At 36.5% G+C, this 21,531-nt stretch overlaps 1 protein-coding gene across 8 annotated transcripts in view; it reads right to left on the minus strand.

Annotated features, from left to right (window-relative positions):
* dock3 (dedicator of cytokinesis 3) overlaps positions 1-21,531 on the minus strand; it is a 208,627-nt gene that overhangs the window by 117,403 nt on the left and 69,693 nt on the right. For all 8 annotated transcript variants that reach the window (XR_008835714.1, XM_056447328.1, XM_056447327.1 and 5 more), the window contains exon 4: positions 5,563-5,618. Coding sequence is in view for 7 of the 8 variants with exons in the window: in XM_056447328.1 (XP_056303303.1) it covers positions 5,563-5,618 (56 nt within the window). In the remaining variant the exon portion in view is untranslated. The remainder of the gene's footprint in view (positions 1-5,562; positions 5,619-21,531) is intronic.

Here is a 21,531-nt window from a genome sequence, read left to right on the forward strand (position 1 = left end):
GTTTCCCAGGGATGGGTTGCAGCTGGAAGGGCATCCGCTGCGTAAAACATATGCAAGATAAGTTGACGGTTCATTCCGCTGTGTCAACCCCAGATTAATAAAGGGACTAAGCCCAAAAGAAAATGAATGAATGAGATTGATACAGCCCAAAATCCAAAACTGGCTCGATTAAAGAAATCAGGGTTTGAGCCGAACATCTGAAAGACACGGACGCTTCATTATGACTGACTGACGTCGCCGTCAATGTATTTTTAATCTCCTGAATTCAACTGTACAAAAAGAGAGCAGAAAATAAGAAGAAATAACAGTAGACAGGGCAGCTAAACGAAACAGCTCCCTGACTACAGCTGTTCATCCAGGAGAGATCTTACCTAGCTCCTGTGAAAGAGAATAAAGACAGGCGAGTCTTTCAGGCCTCTGCTTCCCTTTGCTGAACTAAAGAAATAACAAAACGTGACTGAAAATGAATATCCACTGCCTGCTACACAATAAACAAACACAGCTAAATAGTCAACACATAAACATAAGTCACATTACTGTTTATCCGCTGTACTTTCTCATCTGTAGTCAACATCTGAAGAGAATCGGGAGATCAGTAACACAGAACTATCATCATGAAGCCATTTGCTGAAACTCATCTTCCTGCAGTCTCCCGAGCTCCATTCATCTCTGTCCTCGCTGTCCTTCCTCCGTCCTTCCCCTGTCTTCTGCTTCATCATCACATGTGTCCAAACTCACAGCTTTATGAATTCTGATGAGACGCTATGCTGTGATGCTGGAGAGACGCAGAGCTTCACTATAGCCAGCACCAGAGCCACACATTCACATGTCAAACACATCATGACAGCTGATTTACATAACACGATAAACAGAACAGACGAACATGGAGCACAAGACACCTGATATAATATCTACAGTTGATTTGTTGGGAGTATTTTGGATTTGTCATTGATTCATTCATTTTCTTTTGGGCTTAGTCCCTTTATTAATCAGGGGTCGCCAAAGCGGAATGAACTTATCGCCAACTTATCCAGCATATATTATACAAAGCAGATGCCCTTCCAGCTGCAATCCAATACTGGGAAACACCCATACACACTCATTCTCACACACACACAGACACACACACACACTACGGACATTTTTAGTCTACCTAATTCACCTGTACCACATGTCTTTGGATTGTGGGGGAAACCAAAGCACCCAGAGGAAACCCACACCAACACGGAGAGAACATGCAAACTCCACACAGAAACACCAACTGACCCAGCTGGGGCTCGAACCTGTGACCTTCTTACTGTGCTACCCACTCCGCCACCGTGACGTCCCTCAATATGTTAAAACGGTTAAATATGTATTCATTAGCTTATAACCCTTACCAATTCATTAGGAGAGCAGTGGCTGATATTTAAATGTCTCTGAAGTGTCGTGTCACATTTGCCAAATTGCTTGTCCAGATTTCCAAATACTTCTCCTAGCGCCAACTGGAGTTTGTCTGTAAACAGGTCTGTGTGTCTTTAAGACTTGAACACGACCCTTGGGATCTACTTTAGCATGATTCCTCCGCACTATAAAGCTGTGTGTTTGCATGCGCGCGAGTGTTGTGGGGGACTCTGAAGTTCTGCGTGCGGCGCCAACACCTGGGACAAAGCGGGAACACATCAGAAGCGAAGACAAACAGAAGAAGCTGTCGATGGCAGTCCCTGATGTGCTGCTTTCAGAAGTCACTTCCCTCTGGGAGAGACAGACCCCAGATTCTCTGTTCGCTTTCATGCTCACTGTTTCCTCTTCTCTCATTTTTTATACCGCACACGTGCAAACACACGCAAGCTACATCTATATTAATCAGGATAGACTGAAAGAAGCAGTGTTGTGGTTTCAGGATCATTCTTCATCCACATCTGCACTTTCTAAAAGCTTCTCGTCATGTTTAAATTCTACAGTACGAGCTCTCAGAGATGATAGGAATAAACCAGCTATAATGATGTTATGATTATATTTTAATATCAAAACACCTTATGAAGATGTTTCAAGATCTCATGAACACAGAAAGAGAAGCAGAAGGTTTAAACACACACACACACACACACACACACACACACACACACACACACACACACACACACACACACACACACACACACACACACATATATATATACACTTGAAGTCAGAACTATTAGAACTACAAGTTTGTTATTTCCACTTTCCTCGAGTTTTCCAGGGGCACAGTGTGGAACAAATCTAAATTTTACAGAATGCCGCATAACAAATGTTATTGTGAGGAAAATGATTAAACCTTTATGCTAAATAGAGTTAACAATGACATTTCTCAATATAATGTTTTATTGAGATGGATTGCTGGTGGTGGGATGGGTTTAGGCCAGATACATGAACAAAGGAAAATGAAGACCTACAACATAAAGCCTTTTGTTTTTGAGATATAAGACATTTTAAATATGAAAGAGAATTTCCTGATGAAGGAGATGATTAACCATTTACTGCATTTTAAATGATAAAAATACTAAACATATTCAGTTTTGTCATGTGTCACAGTGAAAATGCAAAGTCACGTCAACAACTCAAGTGCACAACGAAGCACATTTATAACCTACACTGTAAAACCCCATATCTTAAGGTAACTCAAACCGTTTGAGGAAACCGATTGCAACAAACCATTTAAGTTGAAAAATTAATCCTAATGAGTTCTGTGAACTTAATCCATTTGAGGAAACGAAGCAATTTGAGCACAGTAAACCAAATAAATGAAGAGAATTCAAACCAACTGAGTACTGTAAAACCCATTAGGTTAAGGCAACTCAAACCAACTGAGTACTGTAAAACTCATTAAGTTTAGGCAACTCAAACCAACTGAGTACTGTAAAACTCATTAAGTTTAGGCAACTCAAACCAACTGAGTACTGTAAAACTCATTAAGTTTAGGCAACTCAAACCAACTGAGTACTGTAAAACTCATTAAGTTTAGGCAACTCAAACCAACTGAGTACTGTAAAACTCATTAAGTTAATCCAACTCAAACCAACTGAGTACTGTAAAACTCATTAAGTTTAGGCAACTCAAACCAACTGAGTACTGTAAAACTCATTAAGTTAATCCAACTCAAACCAACTGAGTACTGTAAAACTCATTAAGTTAATCCAACTCAAACCAACTGAGTACTGTAAAACTCATTAAGTTAATCCAACTCAAACCAACTGAGTACTGTAAAACTCATTAAGTTTAGGCAACTCAAACCAACTGAGTACTGTAAAACTCGTTAAGTTAATCCAACTCAAACCAACTGAGTACTGTAAAACTCATTAAGTTTAGGCAACTCAACCCAACTGAGTACTGTAAAACTCATTAAGTTTAGGCAACTCAAACCAACTGAGTACTGTAAAACTCATTAAGTTAATCCAACTCAAACCAACTGAGTACTGTAAAACTCATTAAGTTAATCCAACTCAAACCAACTGAGTACTGTAAAACTCATTAAGTTAATCCAACTCAAACCAACTGAGTACTGTAAAACTCATTAAGTTAATCCAACTCAAACCAACTGAGTACTGTAAAACTCATTAAGTTAATCCAACTCAAACCAACGAAGTACTGTAAAACTCATTAAGTTAATCCAACTCAAACCAACTGAGTACTGTAAAACTCATTAAGTTTAGGCAACTCAACCCAACTGAGTACTGTAAAACTCATTAAGTTTAGGCAACTCAAACAACTGAGTACTGTAAAACTCATTAAGTTAATGCAACTCAAACCAACTGAGTACTGTAAAACTCATTAAGTTTAGGCAACTCAAACCAACTGAGTACTGTAAAACTCATTAAGTTAATCCAACTCAAACCAACGAAGTACTGTAAAACTCATTAAGTTAATCCAACTCAAACCAACTGAGTACTGTAAAACTCATTAAGTTTAGGCAACTCAACCCAACTGAGTACTGTAAAACTCATTAAGTTTAGGCAACTCAAACAACTGAGTACTGTAAAACTCATTAAGTTTAGGCAACTCAAACAACTGAGTACTGTAAAACTCATTAAGTTTAGGCAACTCAAACAACTGAGTACTGTAAAACTCATTAAGTTTAGGCAACTCAAACAACTGAGTACTGTAAAACTCATTAAGTTAATCCAACTCAAACCAACTGAGTACTGTAAAACTCATTAAGTTTAGGCAACTCAACCCAACTGAGTACTGTAAAACTCATTAAGTTTAGGCAACTCAAACCAACTGAGTACTGTAAAACTCATTAAGTTAATCCAACTCAAACCAACTGAGTACTGTAAAACTCATTAAGTTAATCCAACTCAAACCAACTGAGTACTGTAAAACTCATTAAGTTAATCCAACTCAAACCAACTGAGTACTGTAAAACTCATTAAGTTAATCCAACTCAAACCAACGAAGTACTGTAAAACTCATTAAGTTAATCCAACTCAAACCAACTGAGTACTGTAAAACTCATTAAGTTTAGGCAACTCAACCCAACTGAGTACTGTAAAACTCATTAAGTTTAGGCAACTCAAACAACTGAGTACTGTAAAACTCATTAAGTTAATGCAACTCAAACCAACTGAGTACTGTAAAACTCATTAAGTTTAGGCAACTCAAACCAACTGAGTACTGTAAAACTCATTAAGTTAATCCAACTCAAACCAACGAAGTACTGTAAAACTCATTAAGTTAATCCAACTCAAACCAACTGAGTACTGTAAAACTCATTAAGTTTAGGCAACTCAACCCAACTGAGTACTGTAAAACTCATTAAGTTTAGGCAACTCAAACAACTGAGTACTGTAAAACTCATTAAGTTTAGGCAACTCAAACAACTGAGTACTGTAAAACTCATTAAGTTTAGGCAACTCAAACAACTGAGTACTGTAAAACTCATTAAGTTTAGGCAACTCAAACAACTGAGTACTGTAAAACTCATTAAGTTTAGGCAACTCAAACCAACTGAGTACTGTAAAACTCATTAAGTTAATCCAACTCAAACCAACGAAGTACTGTAAAACTCATTAAGTTAATCCAACTCAAACCAACTGAGTACTGTAAAACTCATTAAGTTAATCCAACTCAAACCAACTGAGTACTGTAAAACTCATTAAGTTTAGGCAACTCAATTTAAGCTGAAGTAATGAGGTATTTAATTAACTCATTATCTTCAACACTGAGTTCAAAACTCTCTTCAAATGAGTAGAATTAACTTTCAGTCAAGTTTGAGTTGACTACACTCATTTCATTTGATAAAGTCGACTGTTGGGTTTTACAGTGTATATAAGCTTCTCGTTTTGTCCATCAAACCCCTTACATCCCATGAAGAATTCAAAACAAGCTTGATAACTTCTGTTGGCCAAATTGGATATTTAATCCCAAAAGGTGAAACCTCAGGCTTTCAGACTCATGACGAAACTCACAAGACATCATGAGAGAAGAAAAAGAGAATCACAACATCAAAACAAATGAAAAAGAAATGAACCGTTCTCTTCCATTCCTCACCCAAAACATTAAGAAGAGCAGTGTGATATAATTGAGAATAAAGTCACTTACCCCCTGTTACTGACGACGGCCTTCTTCAAGTGGACGTAACCGGCCGGGAAGATCCCCTGCGAAATAAAAGGGAAAAACATTACATCTCTGCTTCTTCTATGGTGAGTTTCCATGAGGAGAGCGAGTGATAATGTGACAGTGCAGAAGATGAATCCCGTGGTCCTGCTGGACGCGGATCATGACATAATCTCCACTGGTTGGGTCTCATAGTGCTGGAGGCTGAGTTTAAGCTGAGGAAGTTCCTGGCTCTTTGACTGGGTGTGCTAAAGTGGAGCTGTGCTGCTCTGACTGCTCATACTGGCCTCAGATCAGCGTCAAGAGTCTAGTTGAAGTGAGAACACTTGAATATTAACCACCACAAACAGAGTTCATGACACTTTAATTGTTTTATGTTCTGCTTTATTGGGTTTTCTGCTTCCTTTCATTTTCTGTTTGGTTGTGTCTAGCTTTTTTGTGTTGTGTTGTGTTGTACTTTTTTGCTCTATTTTGTTTTGTTCATTTTTGTGTTTTGTGTTGTTGAAGTGTCATCACCATACTGGAATTCGCTACCGATCGATACTGAAATTTTGTCTCATGTTCAGCTTGTTTTGGGTTACTAATTAGTTTTAGTGTTAGTGTTTTTGTTTGGTTTTGTTTTTCTCCATTTAATGTTCCATTTAGTTTGACATGTTGTGTGTCTCTCTCTGTGTGTGTGTGTGTGTGTGTGTGTGTGTGTGTGTGTGTGTGTGTGTGTGTTCTATTCTGATCCTGTTCTAGTCAGTATTGTGCTACACATTTCCATGTTGTTTTGTGTTTGATTTGGTTTTGTTTTGCATTCTTGTTTTTGCTTGTTTGTTTGATTACATGTGCACACGTTCCCTTTGTGTCCTATTTTGTCAACTGTTTTGTGTTCCAAATTGTTTAATGTTCCATTTTGTGTTCTTATTTACTTAGAAGTGTTTTGTTTTGCTTCTTTTTTGTTCAGTTTTCCATAATCTATGTTGTTTTCACTGTAGATTTGGTTTCCTGTTCAGTTTTTGTTTTATTTGAAAGGTTTCAAGACCTCATTATCTTACATAAGGCTATTTTCCACTTCATAACAGTAGTCATGTGCATGGGAGACTTTATTTTGAAGAATTTATTTCTTCAGTCAAAAAATAAAATGCTTTAAGGAAAGCATGTACAGCATGTTTGTGTACATATAGTGGACTTCTATGGCACTCAACATCCAATTGGCAATGGAATAAAGGAAGTAGAGTCTTTGATCTTTTATTTTGCTCAAACAAATTAGTAAGAGCCTTATTTCTCTGCTGAAGTCATCAATAGTCATTTGAAACTAAACTGAAACCCTATTCTGGAAGCTCAAACCACTGAGCACCATAGCAGGCCACTATATTGGAAAAAACTCATCATTTCTTTTCGACTGATCAAAGAAAGAAATGAACATCTTGGATGACAGGAGTAAATGAGCTGTATATTTTCATTCTGGAAGTGAACGAATCCTTTAATAGCTCTAAATTGTGTAATTAAACCACACAAGTTGCTTTAGAGGAATAAAACATTGGAGGAAACACACAGTTTAGCGCAAAGTAAGAAGAACACGTGACACAAACATCTGAGCTGAAGGATCCAGATGGTGGAGTTTGTTGCCTTCCACAGTTGTTTTCTAATTGTCTTTGCTGTTCACTTTTCAGAGGTCAGATTAATTAGTAATTGAGGACACCAAATGCTCCGGAACAAACCTCCATCTGCTGGAGGAAGTTTTTCAGTGCACATGAATGACAAACCAGCATATGTTAGCATTCATGAGACGAGCGGTCAGTCGCTAATCACCTCCTCCAGTCTTACATGAAGACCTCCTGCTGATGGAGGAGAGCTTCTTCTTCATGGTGATTGTTGAGAAATGATTAGAAATGTTTAAAAGATTCAGACTTTTTTTCCAATTACAAGTAAATTCACAGGCAAATTCACAATTCACATTCACAGGCAAATACATGAAGGACTGAACCATGAAGGAAAAGAAGAAATGAAGAAAAGAATGAACCAAGGAATGAGTAAAGGAAGAAAGGAACGAAGGAAGGAATGAAGGAATGAAGGAACTAACAAACAAAGGAATGAACAAAGGCAAGAAGAAAGGAAGGATGAAACAAGTGAATGAAGGAGAGAACAATAGAGGAAGGAAGGAGCGAATGAAGAAATGAAGGATGGAATAAACAAACAAAGGAATGAACAAAGGAAGGAAGGAGGGAACAAATGAATGAAGGAGAAAACAAACTGGCGAAAGAAGAATCGAACAAATGAACGTAGGAATGAAGGAAGGAAAAATAAAAGGAAAGAATGAACAAATGATGGAATGAAAAAAGAAACGAACAACGGATCAAACACAGTAACAAGTGAAGGAAGAAATGAACGAAGAAACAAATGCAGGAAAGAAGGAAGGAATGAACAAACAAAGGAACAAACAAATTAACAAATAAAGGAATTAATAAAGGAATTAATACAGGAAGGAAGGAAGAAATCTATCAGTCTATCTGTCTGTACGTACATTCATCCATCCATCCATTCACTCATTTTCTTTTCGGCTTATTAATCAGAGGTCACCACAGCGGAATGCACCGCCAACTATTCCACCATATGTTTTAACCAGCTGCAACCCATCACTGGGAAACACCCACACACACTCATTCACACACATACATTACTTCAAGTTTAGTTCATCAATTCCCCTATAGCGCATGTGTTTGGACTGTGGGGAAAACCGCAGCACCCGGAGAAAACCCACACCAACACGGACCAGAACATGCAAACTCCACACAGAAACACCAACTGACCCAGCTGAGGCTTGAATCAGTGACCTTCTTGCTGTGAGGTGATCGTGCTACCCAATGGGCCACTGCGAAAGTGTGCTGAATAACAGATGCAGATTGTGTTTGTGTGTGTGGCATTTGCAGGCTGTGCATGAATCATACACTTATCCACATACACATAAAGCGTTGTCATTTTGTCCGTTCAGCGTCCATTTTAAAAGTGAATGATAAAGTTGCTTGCTCGATATGAGTTAAACTGAGAAGAGCAGCCCTGAAGCGACACAGTGTGTGTGTGTGTGTGTGTGTGTGTGTGTGCGTGTGTGTGTGTGTGTGTGTGTGTGTGTGTGTGTGTGTTTATAAACATCAGCTCCATCTGTTAAAACTCATGTCATCAGTGTGTATGTGTGTTTGTGTGTGTGTTTGTGTGTGTGAGGACACACTTTCTAGGGAACAGTAGTAGTTCAATTACACAAGAAACACACCATAAACATGCCATAAACACGCCATAGACACATCATAAATACATCAAAAACAAGCCATAAACACGTCATAAACATGCCATAAACATGTCATAAACACGTCATAAACATGTCAAAATACGCCATTAACATGTCATAAACATGCCATAAACATGTCATAAACATGCCATAAACATGTCATAAACACGTCATAAATACGCCATAAACATGTCATAAATACGCCATAAACATGTCATAAATATGTCATAAACATGTCATAAATACGCCATAAACACGTCATAAACACGTCATAAACACGTCATAGACATGTCATAAACACGTCATAAACATGTCATAAATATGCCATTAACACGTCATAAACATGCCATAAACATGTCATAAACACGTCATAAATATGCCATAAACATGTCATAAATACACCATAAACATGTCATAAACACGTCATAAACATGTCATAAATCCGTCATAAACATGTCATAAATACGCCATAAACACGTCATAAACATGTCATAGAAACGTCATACATATGTCATAAACACGTCATAAATACGCCATAAACATGTCATAAATACGCCATAAACATGTCATTAATACGTCATAAACATGTCATAAATACCCCATAAACACGTCATAGAAACGTCATAAATATGTCATAAACACGTCATGAACACACCATAGACACGTCATAAATATGTCATAAACACACCATAAACACATCATAAACATGCCATAAACACGTCATGAACACACCATAGACACGTCATAAATATGTCATAAACACGCCATAAACACATCATAAACATGTCATAAATACCCCATAAACACGTCATAGAAACGTCATAAATATGTCATAAACACGTCATGAACACACCATAGACACGTCATAAATATGTCATAAACACGCCATAAACACATCATAAACATGCCATAAACACGTCATAAACACGCCATAGACATGTCATAAATATGTCATAAACACGCTATAGACACGTCATAAACACACCACAGACACGTCATAAACATGCCATAAACACGTCATAAACATGTAATATACACGCCTTAAACACGTCATAAACATGTCATAAACATGCCATAAACATGCCTTAAACACGTCATAAACATGTCATAAACATGCCTTAAACACGTCATAAACATGTCATAAACATGTAATAAACACGCCTTAAACACGACATAAACATGTCATAAACATGTAATAAACACGCCTTAAACACGTCATAAACATGTCATAAACATGTAATAAACACGGCTTAAACACGTCATAAACATGTCATAAACACGCCTTAAACACGTCATAAACATGTAATAAACACGCCTTAAACACATCATAAACATGTCATAAACACGCCTTAAACACGTCATAAACATGTCATAAACACGCCTTAAACACGTCATAAACATGTCATAAACATGTAATAAACACGCCTTAAACACGTCATAAACATGTCATAAATATGTATTAAACATGCCTTAAACACATCATAAACATGTCATAAACACGCCTTAAACACGCCATAAACATGTCATAAACACGCCTTAAACACGTCATAAACGTCATAAACATGTAATAAACACGCCTTAAACACGTCATGAACATGTCATAAACATGTATTAAACATGCCTTAAACACATCATAAACATGTCATAAACATGTAATAAACACGCCTTAAACACGTCATAAACATGTCATAAACATGTCATAAACATGTATTAAACACGCCTTAAACACATCATAAACATGTCATAAACATGTAATAAACACGCCTTAAACACGTCATAAACATGTAATAAACATGTCATAAACATGTATTAAACACGCCTTAAACACATCATAAACATGTCATAAACATGTAATAAACACGCCTTAAACACGTCATAAACATGTAATAAACATGCCTTAAACACGTCAAACATTTTTTGCCTTTAATTAAAGATTTTATACAGTATTACAATGGTGCCAGCTAGAAGGGCATCTGTTAAGTAACATATGCTGGAATAGTTGGCGGTTCATTCTGCTGTGGCGACCCCAGATAAATAAGGAAACTGAATGAATGAATGAAAGTATTACAGTTTGAACAATGTTTTGTGTCTAGTTGTTCTGTTTAGCTGTGTAATAAGTGGAATAAAGTACATCCAGGCGGTTGTTGTTTTTTATGCAGATTAGCCTTCAGTCTATACAACAGTGCTTCGCTTCACGTCAGGTTGCCAATAAGCCTGTCAGGCTTTATTCTGTCATAACCGCCTTCATGCCTTACACAACATAACATAATATAATGTAGCATAGCATACATTATTTTCAACATGGCTCCCATATAGATATATGTAGAGATATATTTATAAAGTCTCTAATATAAAGGCTCTGACAGACACCATTCAGTCACCCCCTCAGTAGTGTACTTGTCTACATGTATACGAGTGTACTTATGACAGCAGGTGAGCTGTGGATTATGGGTAAGACTGTTGACCTGTTACTAACAGTCTGAGGAGCGAATCTTCCCTCAATCCCAGCAGCCTAATGCTCGATTAGCAGCAAAGGTCAAGCCTGAGCCACAGAAACAACAGAAATCCTGCGGCAAGCGGATAAAGAGCCGAGCCAAGGCGAGCAGGGAGAGACAGATAGTGAGCAACAATCCCTCCTGACAGTAACTCTGCACTTGATAATGCAAACAGCTGCGAAATTTGACTATTTACTTCATATCTGTTCTTGGCTTTACTGTGTGTGATATAACAGTCCATATTATCCCCCTGAAGAAATATAAATACAGAAATAAACGCTTGCTTCATCCAAAAGTAATAACTCTGAGTGGCTCTTTACTGTTGAAAATAATGTGAATATCGTAGCCTACTGTTGTCTATTCAGTAAAAGGAGGTTCTGTCCTACACTAGTTTCTCTCAGTATGCTGTATTTCACGTGTTCTGTATGTGTTGTATTATTGTTCTATGTTTCTTTTAGGTATTTGTAAAAATAGCCAACAATATGCAAAAAAAAAGAGTAATATAAGCTAAAGATCATCTTAAATTGACATTTCCTGTCATCAGTGTCAAAACGTGATGCACGACATGTGATGTATTTGAGTGTCTCTGGAAAAAGAACATCAACTGTGCCCTCACTGTATGGCTGGTATTGTGATGTTTATAAAAATCAATACATGATTTCGTTGAACTCTTTCCCTGCAGTTATTGAGAGGAAACGCTTCCAGGTGATGAGTTTTATGGAAATCCGTGTTTTAGGTGTATTACGGTGGGGGGGAAGCCCTAACGCATGTCTTGAGTGAGGTAGAGGGAGTGAGGACAGCATGTCCACAGCGTCAACGCAAATCAAACTTCATTATTCTCCACTGCAAACGGTCATTACTCGGATATATTGAGGACATATGCTGCTGTCGTCTCTCACACTGTCCCACAACAACATTAAATAGTCTAGATTAGAGGACAATGTTTTATATTTATTAGATTTTTATATGTATTTTTAAAGTAACGTAATAGTCACTTTCGCTGGTAATCGATGACTTATATAATGATGTTACTCTTTGTGAGAAGTAACTAGTAACTATAACGAATCCGTCTTTTAAAGTAACGTGGCCAACACTGCTCCTAATAAACTTCACGTTTGCTCACAGAACATTTGCCTTCATTTGCAATAGCTCCATAAATCATCAGACATCACAAGATGCATCAGAAAAAAGAAAAGCCCACAGGTTATGCCTAATATGTCAAAGCCAATTTTTCACTCACATTTGGCATGTGGAGTATTCATTTTCGGGTACCGGAGATTTAATGAGCTGGACTGAACCCTGACAAACATACACGGCGATGAAGGTGAACTTGCAGTTTTAAACAGACCTTTTGTGGGGCAGAAAGCATCACGCTTTCCAGCTTTAGCAGGCGTGTAAATAATTAAACATTTCTGAAAGCTGACGATCCCACTGCGCTCCGCTCCTGACATTCATTAATACTGACTTACTGAATGACAGCCGAGCTGAACTGGCAGAAATGAACAAACTAAAACGTACAGGAGATTCATTTAGAAAAATGTTTATAATATTTCTGTATTTTTGAAAGTCTTTGCTACATCATTTACTGCCATTAACCCTTTAATCAAACTCCTAAAAACAAGAACAAACTTTAACAAACTTAAAATTTTGTGTATATATATTTATATAGTTTTGAGTTTGTTAAATAATTAATGTAACTATTTATGTATTTAATAATTCAGTCATTTATTTATTTATTTATTTATTCAGTCATTTATTTATTTATTTATTTAATTATTTATTCAGTCATTTATTTATTTATTTATTTAATTATTTATTCAGTCATTTATTTATTTATTTATTCAGTCATTTATTTATTTATTTATTTATTTATTTATTTATTTATTCAGTTATTTATTTATTGTTTATTTATTCAGTTATTTATTTATTGTTTATTCACTCATTTATTTATTTATTTATTTATTTATTTAATTAGTTATTTATTCAATTATTTATTCATTTTTAATTTAGTTATTTATTAACTAATAATTAACTAATTAACTAACTAATTTATTTATTTATTTATTTATTTATTTATTTATTCAATTATTCAATTATTTATTTATTTTCACCTTTATGTATTTATTTATTTATTTGTTTATTCAGTTGTTTATTTATTTAATTACTTATTTATTTATTTTACCTTTATTTATTTATTAATTTGTTTATTTATGTATCCGTTTATTTATTCATTCACTCATTTATTTATTTATTTATTTATTTATTTATTTATTTATTTATTTATTTATTTATTTATTTATTTATTTATTCAATCAGTTATTTATTTATTTTTTACCTTTATTTATTTATTTATTCATTTATTTAGTTATTTAATCATTGATTGATTGATTGATTGATTCAGTTATTTATTGATTTATTTATTCATTCATTTATTCAGTTATTTATTGATTGATTGATTGATTGATTGATTGATTGATTGATTCAGTTATTTATTGATTTATTTATTCATTCATTTATTCAGTTATTTATTGATTGATTGATTGATTGATTGATTGATTGATTGATTGATTGATTGATTCAGTTATTTATTGATTTATTTATTCATTCATTTATTCAGTTATTTATTGATTGATTGATTGATTGATTGATTGATTGATTCAGTTATTTATTGATTTATTTATTCATTCATTTATTCAGTTATTTATTGATTGATTGATTGATTGATTGATTGATTCAGTTATTTATTGATTTATTTATTCATTCATTTATTCAGTTATTTATTGATTGATTGATTGATTGATTGATTGATTGATTGATTGATTCAGTTATTTATTTATTTATCAAGTTATTCATTCATTTTTGTATTTTATTGAAGTTTCTGTTTTCGTCTGTTTCTGTTGTAAAGTTTAGAGATAGATATCACAATGATACTGGTTTTGATGTACAATATGTATAAAAAAAAAACTAATAAGAATAAACAGCCTTTGTGAGAACAGACACAACACGGAGTATTGTTTTGAGGAAAAAAGTTAGGACTAAACATGTAAAACATATGCTGGATAAGTTGGCGGTTCATTCCACTGTGGTGACCCCTGATTAATGAAGGGACTAAGCTAAAATAAAAATGAATGAACGAATAAATTAGTTACAAATGAACAGTGATATATATAATATTGCGAGTTATATTATTTGGTTTTTAATTATTTTAGTTCATTCAAAACTACAGCAGCCCAGGTGAGGGAGACATTAAACCCTTTTGCCTTCCCATGAGCACGGGCTGAGCCAAAGTGATTCAAATGCTAAAGGCAGGGTCCCAACAACTGAGCCTTTGTTTTAGGGTGATTTGGGTGTTACCTTCAAGTTGGTCAGGGCAGGTGAAAGCTCAGGATCTATTCAAGACCCTGAAACAAGATATTGGCCATGCCTGTTTTCTATACACCGTCCCTCCTAAAAACATGGCATAAACAGGGCAGCTCTCTCTCAGATCAGTCTTGATGCAGACTCATTTTGGAGAGGTTCTTAAAAATGCTGTTTGACTGCAGACCAACCAACTTATCCCGCATATGTTTTACACAGAGGATGCCCTTCCAGCTGCAGCCCATCACTGGGAAACACCCATACACTCTCATTCACACTCATAAACTACGGCCAGTTTAGTTCATCAGTTCCCCTATAGTGCATGTGTTTGGACTGTGGGGGAAACCGGAGCACCCAGAGAAAACCCATGCGAACCAGCGACATTCTTGTTGTGAGGCGATCGTCCTCCCGACTGTGCTATTGCGACACCCTTAATTGTTATATGTTCAACTTAAATCTGTAATACTCAATGACTTAATTCCTTCATGTTGTCCCAACACAGATTGAGTTGTGTGGATCCCAGCATTGTTTACAGTTCGTAATTCAGCACAAAAAATCTAATGTTTCTGACAAAACCATTGCTGATTCCCAGAAAACATTTCACCAATCAGTTATTTCCCCCACAACTTTGCATTCTAGACTTTTATATATTCTTTGTGAAAAATAATGCATCCAGAGCTCCATCAACTGTGATTTCAATCAAAATAATGAGCAAAACATTTCTCCAACATATATGTTTTCCTCCCATCTGATGTCTCTTGTTATACCTCAGAGGCTCCATGTGTCAGACTTTAAAAACAAGATCTGTGTTTGCTAAAGCCCTGTTAATTAAAGCTGTTAACGGTGTAGCAAGGCATGTGAAAAACTGAAGGAACTGAAAATAGCAAAACAACCAAAATAAGAAAAAATAGATCTGCCGACTGACCCCTTGAGATGCTTTTAAAGAGACGTTGACAAGGCAGAGACACCAATACGTCAGGTTTAAATTTGTCTGGATAACAAAGCTATCTTTCCCCGGGCCTCGTTCATCTTGATAAAAGGCAGGTTTTGTGAGAGGGGCTGTCCAAACGATTGTCCCCCTCTCCTGACCTCTTCTCCCTGTGCGGTGCAGGTTGCGTTTCCCTCTGCCATGAGGAGTAATGATCTGTTCTAATCGGCAGGAATTTCTCTCCAGAGACGTGGCTGACTGTGGCCTGGATTCTGGAATAGAAACTCACGTTCTGTGGAAAAGATCGTCCCAGATTTCAGCATGAAAAACCTGCGGTGTCAACGAGACTCACTGGTGATCATGAGTTTCAGATTATTTGTTTCCTCTTTAAACAGCTCTAAATCAGGAACTGAACCAACTTCTTCATTATTCACAATGATATATTTTTGTATGTAAAAACTTAAAATAGATCAATAGAGAGCGCATTTTACATGTCTTACCACGTTTACATTTAGCAATTCCAAGTTCAAAATTCTCAGTTCTGAGTGTACCCAGCAGGCACACAACGTCATTAGACCTTAATATTAGGTTAGATTTAGATCATGACATCAGGTGACCAAAATTCAATGTCTAGCTAGCGTCTAAAGACAACGTTATTTTGACGTTTAATAACGACGTCAAATTACGTTGATATTTGGTTGACATTTTGTTGATTTAGGTTGTGTTGGAAACTGAGCAAAATCTTGGGGTAACATCTTAAACCAGCATCATATCGATTATATCGATATATTTATTCGTCAGGTATGGCAACCAACATCCAACATCTGATAGATGGAATAGTGGTCACGTCTAGATAATGTCAGGGTGTAACATCATTAGACGTTGATATTTGGTCGATTATAGGTTGGACGTTGGACATTGACGTCCGCCTGATGTTGGGTTCTGACGTCACCCCGATGTTCATTTTAAAACAAAATGCAATGTTCCATGATGTTGGGGTACAACGCCAATCTGACATCATGTTGACGTCCTGTGCCTGCTGGGTACATTTTGCAATTTTGAGTTTAAATTTTAAGCTTACATCTCCTAATTCCAAGACTACATTTCAGATATCCAAGAAATGAACTAGGATCCCTGAAAAATAAACTCGGAATTGTCAATTTACGCCTCACATTTCCAGGAATACATTTTGCTATTCAAAATTTACATTCCAAGACGTAAACTAAGAATTCTGAAATACATACAGTACTTGGAATTTTCAGTCTGCATCTCACATTTCTGAGTTATATCTCACAATTCCCACTTTACATTTTGCACATACATCTTGGAAATTCAAGTTTACATTTCAGAATTCCAAGATATAAACTAGCAACTCTGAAATATAAACTTGGAATTGGCAGTTTACATTTCATATTTCTGAGTTGATATCTATCAACTCTTAATCATTTGCAATTCTGAGTTTACATTTTGGAATTTCAAGTTTACATTCCATAATTTCAAGTTTGTCTTAGAATTCTAATTCCACATTTCAGAATGATGTAAACTAGGAATTCTGAAATATAAACTTAGAAAAAAATAAAACAATTCTGAGTTTCCATGATGCGATTCCCAGTTTACATCTCTCAGTTTAACATTTACACTTTAACATTTCATGTTTAAATTTCATAATTTGAAGTTAAAATCTCAAAATACAAGTTATCATCTCACAATTCTGACCTTTATTCTCTAAAAAAAGAGTAATTTTTGCAAATCCAAGTTTACATCCCCCAACGCACCATACCAAACATTTCTCTCTCACAGTTTTTATGTTAAAATCTCATTTTCTCAAATTTCTCAGCATGTATCTTGTAAATCTTACATTTCTCTGAATTATGAGATTACGTCTTGCAATTTTAAGTTTACATCTCAGATCCTCCCCACCCCACCTCCAAAAATAATAATCTTTTAAACAATGATAATAACAAATAATCTCTCTTTAACCACAAATCTGCCTGCAGCCATGGTGAACAAAGGAGATGTCTTTCTAAAGCATAAACTTTTAAAAGGCACTGCATATAGAAATACAGGAGTGTGTGGGGGGTGTATGTGCCTTCACTTCCCTTTAAACTGCCATTATTTCAGTGCAGTTTATAAAATACTCCACTCTGAAGCATTTCCAACTCATTCAATCACTCCAAAAGAGAACAAATCATTTATAAACACATCCCACACTCCGTCTTTTGTCACAAAGTTTGCACAATAGAGAAAAAAATGGACATAATTGCAGCATGCGAGTCAAAAACTGCAATTTATCAGCAACAAAAAAAAGGATTATGTCTTGAACAGAATGCTCTGGAGAAGCTTTCATTATATCGCAAGTGTGTTTTGTGAAGCAGCAGCTGCACGGCGTTCAGAAATCTTCACCCACATGTCAGTCATATTGTTCGGCTCATTGTGTTTCGTCTGTGCTAATCTTACAGGCTGTTTGTTTTTCTAGTCTCTGAGGCGGTTAAATATGTCGTGTTTTATTTTTCATTACATGATGTGCGGTCAGGCAGCGCTCAAACTGAATTAACTTTAAAGATTAGGCCAATTAGATAGAAAGGTCATGGGTTCAATTTAAAACAACAACAACAACAACAACAACAACTATTACTACTACTATTATAGAACACAATGTACGTCACTTTAGATAAAAGCAATACATTTACACATAACTTAACGAATTATAATTATTATAGATTTTGCCAAAGTCCGTCCACACATGTAAATGTTATCTTGGATCTTTTGCTATAGATTAAACAAGCAAATAATACAACACAGGCTCATTGTGGATACGCACCCTGTCTACATTTCTGGAGAGTTGTTAACTTAATTGATTTGTGTTGGGACTACAGGAATTGCGTAGAACCCTGCAGTTTTACAGCATACCTAAAGATACAGAAAAAGGGTTTTTATTTGGTTGTTTTTTTATGATATAATGTTTTTATTATATACACTCACCGGCCACTTTATTAGGTACACCTGGCTCAATGCATTTAGGCATGTAGACATGGTCAAGACGATCTGCTGCAGGTCAAAGCGAGCATCAGAATGGAGAAGAAAGGGGATTTAAGAGACTTTGAACGTGGCATGGTTGTTGCTGCCAGAAGGGCTGCTCTGAGTATTTCAGTAACTACTAGGACTACAGATCTACTAGGATTTTCACGCACAACCATCTCTAAGGTTTAATGGTCCGATAAAGAGGAAATATCCAGTGAGCGGCAGTTCTGTGGGCGCAAATGCCCTGTTGATGCCAGAGGTCAGAGGAGAATGGCCAGACTGGTTCCAGCTGATAGAAAGGCAACAGTAACTCAAATAAGCACTCGTTACAAGCGAGGTCTGCAGAAGAGCATCTCTGAACACACAACACGTCCAACCTTGAGGCGGATGGGCTACAGCAGCAGAAGACCACACCGGGTGCCGCTCCTGTCAGCTAAGAACAGGAAACTGAGGCTACAATTCACACAGGCTCACCAAAACTGGACAATAGAAGATTGGAGAAACGTTGCCTGGTCTGATGAGTCTCCATTTCTGCTGACACATTCGGGTGCTCGGCTCAGAATTTGGCCTCAACAACATGAAAGCATGGATCCATCCTGCCTTGTATCAGCGGTTCAGGCTGGTGGTGGTGGTGTAATGGTGTGGGGGAGATTTTCTTTGGGTCCATTAGTACCAATTGAGCATGGTGTCAACGCCACAGCCTACCTGAGTATTGCTGCTGACCATGTCCATCCCTTTATGAGCACAGTGTCTCCATCTTCTGATGGCAGCAGGATAACGCACCATGTCATAAAGCACCAATCATCTCAGACTGGTTTCTTGAACATGACAATGAGTTCACTGTACTCAAATGGCCTCCACAGTCACCAGAGCTCAATCCAATAGAGCACCTTTGGGATGTGGTGGAACGGGAGATTGGCATCATGGATATATATATATATATATATACATACACACATATTTACCAAAAGAATGAACTAATGTTCGTCTGAGATCTTGTTTTTATTTAATTAAGCCAAGTGAAATGACTGTAAGGGCAGTGAATCCAGTAATGGCAGCATACTGTATATTTGATAGCGATTACAGAAACAAGAATGACATTTGATCTGTAATTGATCAATTTATCATAATTACAGTAAGCCAGCGGAATCTTTCTAAATGAAGCAGTCAACTCCATCTGACTTCAGAATCATCCAGTCTTTAGCTCTCAGTATTTCTTTCTGATGAGCAGATCCATAAATAATGGCAAACAAATCTGGCCGTGATTGAATGATTTGACCTCTCCTCAATTGTAAACCCTCGCTTCTCTTTCTTTCTGCTCTGTGTTCCATCAGCAGAAAGCAGTGGCGAACAGATTCCTCATGCTGCCCTGCGGCTCCGGTGTCAGTGTGTAGGCAGACAGGAGTGGGCGGAAAATTTCTGATGAAAATAATTGATGGAGGGAGAGAGGCGAAAGATTTAAAATAGTGAAGGCAGAGCAAAGACAAACACAAACAATCACCTGCGGCCTGATGCTGCTGCACCACCAAATAAAGCAAAACACACACACACACACACTTAGTTTGTATTCTGAAGGTGAAAGAATGTCTCAGGGGTTTGGAAAGACATGAGGGTCAGTAATTAATAACACAATTTAGGGCTAAATGATATTGGAAAAAATCAGATATTGAGATTAGTTTGTCTGCAATACATATGAATGCAATTTCACTAAATGACTATACTATAAAATATTATAAATTATAAAATAATATTACAAATGACAGATCTAGATAAACACATTAAAGTCAAAGAGCAAAAGTGAAATAAACAGGGCTTTACGGTGAGTCAAACAGCATCCATTAAAGTGAACTTTCACAAATCTCATGTGTTCTCAACTGTGGCTCCAAGATCAACTATAATCTATATCTATAATACTGCGATATGACTATTGTGGATGTGCACATTGTGATAGTGTGGCTAAACTTTATATACAGTTGAAGTCTGAATTATTAGCCCCCCTGTTGATTATTTTCCCAATGTCTGTTTAACGGAGAGCAGATTTCCTCAACACATCTCTGCACATAATAGTGTTAATAACTCATCTCTAATAACTGATTTATTTTCTCTTTGTCATGATGACAGTAAATAATATTAGACTAGATATTCTTCAAGACACTAGTATTCAGCTTAAAGTGACATTTAAAGGTGCAACTAGGGTAATTAGGGTAAAGTTAGGGTAATTAGGCAAGTCATTGTATAACAGTGGTTGGTTCTGGAGACAATCCAACACTAATATTGCTTTATAATAAAATATTGACCTTAAAATGGGTTTAAAACTATTAAAAACTGCTTTTATTCTAGCCGAAATAAAACAAATCAGACTTTCTCCAGAAGACTAAATATTATCAGACATACTGTGAACATTTCCTCGCTCTGTTCAACATCATTTGGGAAATATTTAATAAAGAAAAAAAATGCAAAGCGGGGCTAATCATTCTGACTTCAGCTGTGTATTATATTGTGCAGACGTTACGTTACACTAACCCTTCATTTGACACAGAATGTTATTTAATGTTACCGAACATGCAGTTTCACACTTGATGCACAAAAACCGAACACTTGTTCATGAAAATACAGGGAACAGCCGGAGCAGGAATTCCGAACTGTTTGGGTGGCGAGCTTTTCCTCGCAGCTCCAGGTAATGGCACGAGTTGCCCACCTCCTTCACACTGTGAGTACACCCCTGTGGTTTCTCTCGGCGCAGGTCTGGCACATGAATTGAGGAGCAGGTGCCAGCCCAGTGTCACCTCTACAGAAGATTAGCAAGGATTGGCCGTGGCTTGCACTGCGCAGGACTCTGCATACAGTGGGCATCACGGGCACCTCCGGCGGGCGCTTTGAGGTCT

This window comes from Danio aesculapii, chromosome 22 (genome assembly GCF_903798145.1).
Source record: "Danio aesculapii chromosome 22, fDanAes4.1, whole genome shotgun sequence".
Classification (NCBI taxonomy): domain Eukaryota; kingdom Metazoa; phylum Chordata; class Actinopteri; order Cypriniformes; family Danionidae; genus Danio; species Danio aesculapii.